Here is a 12,372-nt window from a genome sequence, read left to right on the forward strand (position 1 = left end):
TGTGGGAGCAATATGTAGGAAGATGAAGAAAATTTGTAGACTGTGCTCTGAAAACAGTCTCTTAAAATTTTCAAAATAGGTTTTTGTGGATTATCAGACATCTGTTTTTGAATTCTGTCAGCCTAAAAGTTTCAGCTTATCAATTACAATCCCTGGTGAGCAAATGAGCCAGTGTTCACAAGTTATTAATGAATTAAAAATCTGTGTTAAACCAGAACTCAGACCCATTTCCTTGACTGTCACAATCAATGCTCTTACCAGCTAGGTTATCGAGATGTGACTAATAACTTGCCTTCATACATTCAGCTTCGTTTCCATCCTGGAAACTCTTTGACACTTGTTCAACTCTCTCTGTATGTGCTATCTATTTTATTTACAGTTAACCCTCCATGATCACTGTCCAATTTGTGGGTTTCGGGTATTTCAATGATAAGTCTTATTCACAACGTAGCTCATTAATCCTGTAGCCAATGACCATTATAGTGTTATTTTTCTTGCAGTGAACAATTTTTACACTAAGAGTAGATGAAATGGGGTAGGGGGGACAATTAATTGCACCTTAGTGTGGGATAAGGCAACCAACTAGGATAGACCAAAATGCCCAGTTGAGATGTTCATGCCATGCAACTGTTAGTATGGGCCATAAGGTAATACTCTTGATAGAATGCCCAATGAGGAATAAATATGGATGTACTGCTTACTAACCTGCAGTACTGACAGCATGGTAACTCACCAGACTGCTACTCTCACAACTAAATACGTTAAGCATCATGTGAAGAATGACTGATTGCAAAATTATGATGTGGCAAGAGACTTGAGGGCTCTGCTGGCATGTGATTAGTATGTCAATTCACCATGTTCATCCCCAGCTCTGAGAACCAGAAGCACTGAGGTCTTGATTGAGAGTCATGTGAGCATAACTCTGCTACAATTCAGCACTGTTCAAAGTTCCTTTTGCCAGACTATTTACAGCTAGGTAAACATGTGTACCAAGCATAGGACTGTCAGAAGCCTTAACGCGTCATGAGAGTTACTGATATGGCAATACTCTGGCCAATACTCTGGCCCAGAGGAAAGAATGCTGGTCATAGTGGCCTGAGGTAATTCAGGCAATGGCTTTCAGCCATGGACCACATCCAGATACTTTCATGCCTGGGCCTTACTACACAAAGTTTGGGAGTTTGCTGGAATTTAGGAATGAAAGATAGGTCAGTAGAGTTAAAAATGATATCACACACATTGCAGAACTGTCAGATAGATTAACAGGACTTTTATAAAAAATAAACAAAAGACAAACTATGGAAATCATTCAAGTCTGTTTACTAACATGATCACCAGATACAGATCAAGAAAAAGAATATCAATCTCAGTTGTAAGCTAACAATTATTTCTGGACATTTCCTGTGATATGTTTCCCTGATACAGTATTTGGAAAGACCTTCCCATCCTTCACTACCTGTATGTCTTAACTTTTATTTTTACTGATCTCTCTTCTCTCATAAATACTGATCTTGAAATTAATTTCAGCATTTCTCTAATAGGCATTTGTAATAATGTACAGTGGTTTGACTCTGGACAGAAATAAAACTTTTAAAGTACAGAGAGAAAGTTGTTTCTGCATAAGCCTACATGTGATTTTTTTTAATGCATTAGAAGCACAATTTCAGTCATTGCACAGAAAAAGAAACTACAACACACTTTAAACTAAGATATGAAGTTTATATATTGAAACCAACTAGTTTAATGTAGAACCAACAAGTCTTTTGAATGACAGTTTCTGTTGCAGTAGACACAGTTAAATTTTTCAACTAGAAATAGAGCACAACAAAAATCACTATCAGGAATATTCTGATGTTGCAGTGAGACAATTGATATCATCTCACAATTACATTGGAAAATCTTTCAAGTTTTCACAGGCTGATTGGTATCCATACCATCCATGAGACTGGAAAATCAGAATCTGAATATTAAATCGCAAGGTGACAACAAGACTGAACAGCCAGGTATATTCCTATTGTATATGGTCCTTAGCAATGTCACAATGTTTATTCATGGGTCTTTTAAAATGGTTGGTTAATAAATCTTTATTCCCATGTAATTTTTTATATCCATATTTTCAATTTCATAGTGGTTTTATTGTTCTACACTGTATGCTTCACTGTTTTTGCGTAGATGATAGAAATCTGTAACATGAAACATTCTAATTATTATTTCAGTTATTTGAATTAATGAATTCTCTAGAATTAATTATTTCATAATGGTCTGCCTACTTGACCTATGAGACATTCTGAAAGTATATTTTATAGTTAAAGTGCAAGGTGAAGCAGCTAAGACAGCCCACCTCAAATGGCTCAGAATGATATGTGTATTTTCATACATGTCTAGCAGTAACACTGACAATTCCTCTCAAAGTAAATAATAGCTAGTAACTCTGCCTCATAATTTTATACTTTTCTTGAGGGAACTTTCCTTTTGTTACAATAAATGTGTTGTGTGATTTTTGCTAAGTTACAGCAAACTGTTGCAGATTTTCTGATCCATGCAAGTAATTTTTACTGTTTTTAGTTGCTGAATTATGACTACAATTTTTAAAATTAAACTATATACAGATCAGATGGAATTTGATATGATACGCTGCCAGGAGAAGAGGTCCAATGATTTTTTGCTCTGCTAAACCAAATCCAAACCAACAGTAACTCTGGTATGGCTCAAATATTTATTACACTGACAGGGCAGAGGAGCGGTGGGGGACAATAGAAAACACTTTTAGAGGTTTCCAATTCTCTCAAGATTTATTGTGACAACATCATTGGACATAGAGAACATAAAATGATTTACAGATCAATAGCACAAGTGGTTCTGTGGTACCATGCTGAAACATCCATATCAGTAAGTGGTGTAGGCTCCTTGGGCGGAAACGCAGGTGCTGACTCTGGCATCCAGTTGATTGTACAGCTGGCAAATACTGTCATGGGATGCGTTATGTCATGCCTGCTTGACCTGTTCACATAGTTCTGTAAGAGTTGTTGACTGACAAGTTGCATTGATTGGAGACAAGTCCACATATCATGCTGGCCAGATGCAGAGTACATTGAGTGTCATGGGCAGTATGTAGAAGAACACAAAAGAACAGGTGCAACAACATTCTGCACACACCAAGCACTGGTTAGTGTCCCCTCCACAAACACAAAAGATAAAAGAGAGCTGTACCATTTCGCAACCCAGACCACAAGGCCAATATGTCTTGGATGAATTCACTCTACAAGACAGTGCTCACCAGGTCTTTGTACATACAAACAACCATCACTTGCATGCAGGCAGAATCTGCTTTCAGCACTGAAGATCACGTCGTGCCATTCCGGTCTCCCAAGTGATCTTCTAATGGCACCAGTTAAGCTTAACAAGGCATGAGTGGAAGGTGAGCTAGGTGTGTGTGTGCCTGTAGCTCCACCGCTAATAACTAGTTTGCAGCAGTTCATATTGACACATCTGGCCTGCCAACACTTTTTTCTGTGCTGTGGTAGGTGTACAGCCTGCCAGATGTACCTTTTTTTTTTTTTTTTTTTCAGTGTATTATGACTGTTATAGCAAATGTTAAAATTATTATATTGAGCACTGACACAGGCTATAAAGCATTTCTGGAGAGATGATTTTACACAGTGATTTCCATTAGAACTTCTCATAGTAAAGGCCAATGTTATAAGGCATTTTATAGCTTTGGGTGTCATCGTTGTTTCCTCTTATTTTAACTTTCCCCATAGGTAAAAGTCCAAAGCCTGGTGAGCAATCAAAGCATTTTGCGTTTTCTGAATGACCAAACTAAATCCAAATGTTCTGCTAAGAATAAGTGTAATTATCTGTGCAGAATGTATGGGACAGCCACCATGTTGGTACTACATGAAATGCTGTAAGTCCACTGAGGTTGTCTTCCAATAACTGCAGTAGCTTAACAGTTAGGAATTGTGGATAGTTTTGTCTGTTCAGAGTCAAAGCAAGAAAAGAAGGACTAAAGGGCAATTCTTGAAAAGCCTGGACAATATGCTGACAGACAAAGGTTGTTTTGTGCACTCCTCTCACCTCATGTGGATTTTATCATCCTGGCAGTAGAGTACATTGACCCATTTATTTGCCCGTGGTTGGTAAATGATGCTTCATCCATAAAAAAAATCTTGCATGTAAATGCTGCATTACTTTGCAGATTTTGTAGCCACAAGTCAGAGAACTGTAACTGATTTTGAAAGTCATTTCCACGGAACTGTAATAGATATGTAAGAGATGAACTGCAGTGGAATGTAGTATTTATATAACACTCCTTTGTCTGATCCCACTTGCACACTGAAGCTGCCTTGTAGTGGCATGTGGACTTTGTGTTACTACTGCTAAGACATTAGTTGCATTTATCTTATCAGTTGTTCTTTTGTCTTTATGTATTTTATGTTTTGCACTGCCAGTTTGCTGAAACATTTTTTATAAATTTTGTGAAGTTAGCTCATGAGAGCTTGGCATGATCAGGATACCTTTCAGCTTATAAAACTGATAGTGAGGTGACATTTCCTATAAATGAAAACCATATCCATCTCTTTGATTTTTGTATATGCTTTTAAAATCTGAATGGCTTCAGGAGCAAATTGTCTGGTTACTGTAGCAGCAGGGCACAGACTGACGGGCAGCAAGCAGACCATACTTTTGTCACATGCTTGCCCTATATTAGGTGCAGTCAAGTGGGTATTTGTGGGACCTCTCATGATGTCAACAGTAGTTTGCAGCAACTGTTACCTCAGTACTATTTGATCAAGTTCAACACCCGTCACACTGCTGAAGTCCCCTCTGAAGGCTCTTTCCAATGCCAGAGGAGTAAGCACATTGTCTTATTACATAAAAAATCAGTGTCTTAATGTGACAGCTATTAACAATAAAAATTACTTACTGACTCATGAACTACAATAGTATTCACATAGGTTGAGACACAGATGGGTATTAGATTGTTGCTAGTTCAAAGCAACAGTTGCAGTACCTTGTTTTGGTAAGACCATATGATTTGTATCACAGCAGTAATAAGTGGAGAGCATTCATGACCACAAGTCAGTTATAATGGAAATTACAGCGACGGGTTAAGGTTTTGTGACAACAGAAAATAAATGATTTTACCATTACAATTTAACAAAAGTAGCAGAGCTGCAGGTCTTTCAAATATAAAATGGCAGAGAGAGTGAATAGAAACTGGAACAACAATATATGACAAGTGGAGACAGTTTAGAGTATTTATGAGGAGGGTACAGGAACAGAAAGGACAAAAAAAGGCAAGAGGAGGACATGACCTGCATATTATAACAGAAACATAACAAGATTAAAAAGCAGATGCAGGACAGTGCACAATAAGTTACAAAAAAGGTTTGAGAAAATGGTTTACTTAAGACAAATAAGCAATGTGAGGAGCAAAAAATAATTTAATGTCACATATGGTAGAAAAAGATAGAAAGACACAAGGAGGGTTTATGATTATGTAGGATATGTAAAAGAAACTAATAATGTTCCATCTGTGGAGGAAGAAAGACAGATCCAGTCACATCTGCAAGGAAAAACCTTTAGTTATTTGTGTGGAAAGATGGTGGGTAGTATGTGGTGTATAAACTAGACATTAGTAGAGAAACAAGGTGGGCATGTAGCATGAAATGTTTCTGGGAAATTCCAGTTGCACATGAAGGAAATCATGAAAATACTTAGAAACAGCAGGACTGGAAAGGCATGTGGACAAGACAATATCTCTCTGACCTCCTGAGAAAGCTTGATTTGGCAGTTAGTTCACTACCTGGCATAATTGTTCAGACTGTTCAGATTAAGCTTACAGAGAGGGGAGGTGCCATATCACTGGCAAAAAGCTATACTACATAGAACACAACACATTGGCTCAAGGGAACTCATCACTGTTTTAGGGAACAGCACTCTTCTGAATCATAATTTGTAGGTTTTGCTGAGGATGCAGCAGACAGATTATATGAGATAAGGCAACTGGTCTGCATCACTAGCATTTGAGGAAAAGGCATTTGAGAGAAAGTCTGTCATGAGTTTTCATTGCACAAATTACAAACTGCTGGAATAGAAGACCTTGAATACAGGCATTTCAGCAGGGCCTAATCCAGAGGGTATACTAAGACCCATGTTATTTGTAAAATATTTATAAATTATGTAGACATAAGGATCCACTGTAATATTAGGAGTTGGAATATCTCACAATAAAGACAATTATGATTTGTGAGACTTTCCAGGAAGACCTTGCAACAACAGGGAAATGGATAAAAATAAATGGAATGATCAACAATGTACACAAGGGCCAAGTGGTTATTTCATGCTCCAGAAAATCCAAGACAGCACTTGAGTATAAGATGCGGGAAGAAATAATTTAAATGTCAACTAATTTTAAATATCTAGGAGTGAAATCTGGCAGAACAATACATATGGGTGTTCCTGTGACAGGGGTAGTTTGAGAGGTAAATAAGGTCCTCTTCCACAAGACAAGAATCTGGAAGGGCTTCAAGCACGATGAATAAAGATACATTGTTCTATGGTAAGGCTTCAGCTGGTGTATTGCAGTTCTGTATGGGACCCATACCAGTCATACCTGACATCATACCTGGAAGGCATACAAAGAAGTGCAGCAAGATTTGTTCAGGGGTTTTTCAACAAATCTAATAATGTCACTGCCCTGACAAGGGAGCTGAAATAGAAATAACTGGAAAGCCAGAGAATAAAATCACTGATCAGGTAACATGTTTAGGTCCATTGCAGGTTGCAGTGCATTGGCTTGTACTAAGAGTAAGTTTTAATGTGGAGAAATAGAGGAGAAGTCAGAGTTTAGATCATTCCCATATTAAAAATGTACTACAGTGCTAAAAGTCTGAGAGCTGGTTTTCTTTCATAGGTAAATGGAAACAGGAATGGAACATTTGACAGAAATGTTTTATATCCCAAGCCTAAGACACTACAGTGTTTCAGGAAGAGGCTGAAGTAGGGCATACTGAGAGATTAAATGAAATTCAGTGATTGTAAATATAACTAAAATGTATATTGCCACAGAAACATGAATGCTTCATTGCAGTATGATGTATTTCTAATAAATTGAGAACTAGTGAATATATTGAGTTGTGGTTGTCACTAAGCTATACATATTTGGAGTCACAAATGATGGCTGTCAAGTTTAGTTCTGCACCCCTTCATCATGCATTCTCTGACAACCGAGTGCTCTGTTATGGATGTCTTAGCCAGTGTCAGCATTAAACATGGTCATAGAGAATTACTTAGTGAATTTTTATTCCACTTTTTGCAAGCTGTCATCACTGATGCTGTTAAATGACAAATTCTACACAAGCAAGGAAGAAACATAATTTGCAGGATACATACTCTCTTTGCGTACAAAACAAATCCAAAATTAGTTCCTTGGTTATGGCCTCTGTTACTATTTGCTTAAAACCTCCATCCTCTAGCAAAGTGTTTGCTACCTGCCGCTTTTTTGTCTACACCTCCATTTTTGGTGGCCTGTTTTAGCTGCCTTACCTTGTGTGCTTCACTACTGATTCACACATAAACTAGGAAAGTGAAACTTGAGACAGCTGTACTTAAAGAAATACAGCAACCAGCCACTTTTGTTCAAGTACTTTAATCCACAGTCACCAGCCATCATTACCATGTATAAACTGATGCCACTCAGCTTCATTTTTATGCAAACCAGCTACATCCACCTCATAATCATATGCACTTTTAATTCAATTTGAGCATGTTTACAAATTTCATATTACAAATTCTTCTGTTTGATTTGACTGAGGTTTATGTTCTTACCTAGCCCCCAATTTTAAAGACAGCTTTAGCAATTAGTCCCTTCTTCAGCTCTGAAAAGGCTTCCTTGTGCTGTTTCATTGAAAAAACTTTTACTCCCAGCTTTTCATAGTCCATATATCTGAAACAAATTAATATGTTTTTTAGTATCACACAGGACATTTTCAGGTAACATGGCTTCAAATAGGCGATTCACATTAGTACTGTCCTCTTTCTTCTTAGTTTCAATTAACTTTATCTACAACTGCATCCATATCCTGCAAACCACTGCGGAGTGCATTGCATGTGGTACTTACCATTTATCACAACTACTGCAACTATCTGCAATAATCAAATAATTAGTGTCTTCAAAATTCCAGTGTTTACAAAATTTTAAAAGTGCATATTATTAGAGTGTTCCACGTTTGGAATTAGGTTCTGTTTATCATAAAAAGATGGGGTAGAAGTTTTCATGAAGCTACCTTCTTAACTTTTTTTTTTTAATTAATAAGTCAAGTCCAATTTTTGTGCCAAAAACTGAGGCAATGAGTTAGATTAACTAAGTATGTAAATTACAAAGCTAAAATGACAGCCCTGTATTTGATTTAAGTGATAATGAAACTGCACTGACTTTCATTGTGATATTGTAATTCAATAAAGATACAGAAATCAGGAAGAGACAGTTCAGAGAAAGCTATCTGTGCTGGTATATGCCTTCGCCAGCACACCGGTCGGCACTAGGAAACATTGTATTGCAGGTGCTAAACTAGGTGCGCCTATGACAAGAGAAGACCAAAACATGCCCCCAGGCTAGGCACCGATAATGCCCCCTGGGCAGCATGCATATAGGCTGCTGCTGCCGACCGAGCTTTCTCAGTCTCTCAATCTCAGTACCTCAGTACATAGCATCGGGACTCAGTTCTCATTGAAGCTCAATATGTCACACTGTGCTCTAATCTTCCACAGCAATAGTCTTTGCCTTGTACCTTACCTAGCTGTGAGGGAACAATAGTCACTGCAAATACAGGGTGGAGAAAAATTGTGACGTGAAATTTTAACCCTGGATAGCTGATGCTAGTAGGAACCAGACTTACTAGTGTTGTGTAAGTCGACAATGCATGATTTTTAAACTATGGAATCTTGGCACCACATGCTATGATTGGCCGTGGGATTGCCCTGTTGCTGGCTGCTCTGGACAACGCATGACTGCAAAAGCTTTGCCTGCCAGAGATTGCGATGTATCCAAGATGACCTGCATGCTTGGTGGTAGCATGTCAACCTTCCACCCTGGGGGCGAATCCGCCAGAGTCCTGACACATCCATTGTAGTTTCATGATAAAATGTACTGGGAGAAAACCCATCAACAGCTGTTAGTTTGTCAACAGAAAGTCTTTTAAAAATTGAATTGGCCCTCGAAAGGGCCTTTTTTATAGCTAGGACATTGTTTACTTAAAGCAGGTGCTCGAACTAGTGGCCCTCTGACACAACACAAGCTTGGCAGCATCTAACGGTGTTTTTCCAAACTCTTTCAAAGATCCCTGGAATTGACCTGATGTGATTGGTGGCATATTGAATGTTATCCATTAATTCCTCTTCATTTCTAGGTGGTTTGCTTCTGGGTGGGTGAACTAGAACCTTGAAGGATCTCCACAGGAAATAGTCCGGTTGAGTGATGTCTGGTGATTGTGGGGGCCATGTCATATGAGCACCTTTGCCAATTACCCGGCTATTGAAGAGTTCATTTACATATCCACACAAAGCATGACTGCTATGTGCAGGATACTGTAAACACATGCATAGCTGTATGTCCAGGGGAACATCTTCCAGCAGGCCGGGTAGAGTTTCTTGCTAAAAGTGAAGGTAATTTGCCCCAGTAAGTTGAGGAGGTACATGGACTGGCCCAGTCAGGTGGTCATCCACAATGTCTGCCCAAATGTTTAGCAAACATCCTTCCTGGTGTTCATGGACGTACATGACATGATGATTTCCCCTTTCCCAGTAATGAACATTTCAAGTGTTGTAAAGGCCATCCCAATGGAAGGTGCACTCATCAGTAAACAACACAATGGCAGGGAAGTTGGGATCTTGTGCAACACATCACAGAAACCACTAACCACTGGCAAAATCCTAGCCTGTGTTCATAGTCTGCCACAGGGTTTAGGTCTTGAACAGGGTGAAAATTAAATGGATGTTAGCCGTCATCCTTCAAAACCTCAGGCTAACCAATGAGTGATCCCCATGTCATGTCCAACTGCTCAAGTACTTGTTGTAGGTGCTTCCTTGAAGTGCTTGAGAACAGTCTCTTCAAATGCAGCATCCCATCATGTTTGAGTTTGCCAAGACGCCTGTGAATTGCTGTAAACATTTGCAGGTGTGGGTGGTGTCTTACTGGGTACCGTTCCTCATACAACCATTGAGTTCTATGTGCATTACTGCCAGCTAGTCCATAAACAAAAACCATATCTCATTGTTCTTCAAACGAATACTGTGCCGCCATGCTTACTGTATGATTAAATTGCAGGTGATGTGTGTGTGCTCCGAAGTGAAGCTTACATGTGAATGCCTCTGACATGAGGTGGAGACAAACAGCAAGACCTATCGGACACATGTGCATATCATGTTGTGGCAGTGACGAGGTGAGAGATGTTTGTGTATGTGAACTGACAACCATAGCACTGCCCATCAACTGACAAATGGCAACAGGGCAATCCCATGGCCAATTGGAGCAAATGGTGCCAAGTTTCCATAGTTTAAAAATGGTGCATTGTCGACCTACACAGCATTGGTAATTTTGGTTCCTAATGGCCACAACTTGACCAGAAGAAGGGATCGGTTGGTAGGACATGTTCTGAGGCATCAAGGGATCACCAATTTAGTATTGGAGGGCAGCGTGGAGGGTAAAAATCGTAGAGGGAGACCAAGAGATGAATACACTAAGCAGATTCAGAAGGATGTAGGTTGCAGTAGGTACTGGGAGATGAAAAAGCTTGCACAGGATAGAGTAGCATGGAGAGCTGCATCAAACCAGTCTCAGGACTGAAGACCACAACAACAACAACAACAACATGGCCATCAACTACCCAGGGTTAAAATTTCATGACACTATTTTCCTCCACCCTGTAGTTGTATTATGGACACACACAAGATTCAAGAATTAGTACATATTATTTGATTGCTGTTAGCTTCAGTACTCCAGATTGGACATCACTCAAGTTAAGTACTCAATTGATTCCTGTAATAAATTGTATTTTAACCACATGTGCATTTTGTGTTGTAGTGAGGGGAAACTGGCCACCCACCTGCCATACGGCCATCTCCTCATCCATCCACAAAACATTACAAGAGGGCACAGCCATAATAAGTGGCAACAAGTCTGACCAATAAGTTTTGTTTGTTTTTCATGTGTTCTAGGTTGCTGCAGTGATTCTATTTGCTCATTTGTTCTTGTTGTTTAATGTATTACAGGAGGGAGGCTGCAGAACTAATCTACTTCTCTTTTCAGAGGCTTTGCACATTGCTTTTTTCTTTGTCTTTTCATATTTTGTTGTAATTTGTCAGTGTCAGAAAGATTATCCTGCCCCTCGACCCCTACCCTGGCGTCTCAGCTGCAGACCACTCTTGCTATGGAACTAAATCAGATTTTTCAGTTTTAGAACCAGCAAATCACCACATTGCTATCTACTGTACAGCAATTGCTTACCGTACAAACTGTGTCAGCTGCCCGACCAACCAACCAACTGATCCAACATGTGCCACCACACAACATTCCACCATTTTGGCACTTCAATGAAAAAGAAGTGGAATGGATTAAATATCTCACCCAGTTCCAGGCCCACTGTCAAGTCCATTGACTTCAAAGTACTGTGAAATCTCATTATTTCTTGTCTGTCATGGGAACCCCTGTGTTTTGCTTAATTCAAAAAGTCTTCCCTAGATCCTCTGCCGATGCACTCTCTTATGATGAAATAGTAGGTGCATTAAGACAGTATTATGAATGGCAGATTCAGGTCATGGCAGCCAGATTTCAGTTCTTTCACCTTACAAAAAACCTGAACGGATGTACTGTCAGTGGTATACCAACTTACAGGGACTCACTAAGAAGTGTAAATTGAAGTGTAGTCTTGGCAGTTTTTATAGTGACATGATAATCTGTGATGTGATCACATACAATGTCCCTGACAACAGAATTACAGAACAGATTCTCAAGTACTCAGATCCTTCGCTCCATCAACTGTTGCAAATATTAGAACAATTTGATGCCAGTGTCATAACCACCAATAAACTTGATCAGATCCCGATTTGCTCACTACTGCCCCACTCAGCAGCCACAATAAATGCGCACAGACATGCAGATAGCCCAGTAAACAAGTGGCCAGGCCTATAAATCCAGTGATGTCTTACCCTCATTGTTTTACTTGCCATAAGTGGCAAAACTGCCCGTCACACAATGCGAAATGTTACTCATGTGGAAAGGAAGGCCCTGTCCAGGCAGTTTGCTTTCAATGGCAAAAGAACGTCAATTCTGCCCACTCTCACAACAACAAGTCTCATGCACATTCTGTG

At 39.3% G+C, this 12,372-nt stretch overlaps 1 protein-coding gene across 2 annotated transcripts in view; it reads right to left on the reverse strand.

Moving 5' to 3' along the window:
• LOC124712049 (D-arabinitol dehydrogenase 1-like) overlaps nt 1-12,372 on the reverse strand; it is a 95,301-nt gene that overhangs the window by 27,876 nt on the left and 55,053 nt on the right. The window contains exons 7-8 of one of the 2 annotated variants that reach the window (XM_047242340.1): nt 7,834-7,951; nt 1,298-2,183 (exon numbers count right to left, since the gene is read on the reverse strand). In XM_047242340.1, the coding sequence (XP_047098296.1) occupies nt 7,834-7,951 (118 nt within the window). In that variant the 3' untranslated portion in view covers nt 1,298-2,183. Of the gene's footprint in view, nt 1-1,297; nt 2,184-7,833; nt 7,952-12,372 lie in introns of those variants that run through there. The other variant, XM_047242341.1, reaches the window with a different exon arrangement.

This window comes from Schistocerca piceifrons, chromosome 8 (genome assembly GCF_021461385.2).
Source record: "Schistocerca piceifrons isolate TAMUIC-IGC-003096 chromosome 8, iqSchPice1.1, whole genome shotgun sequence".
Lineage (NCBI taxonomy): Eukaryota > Metazoa > Arthropoda > Insecta > Orthoptera > Acrididae > Schistocerca > Schistocerca piceifrons.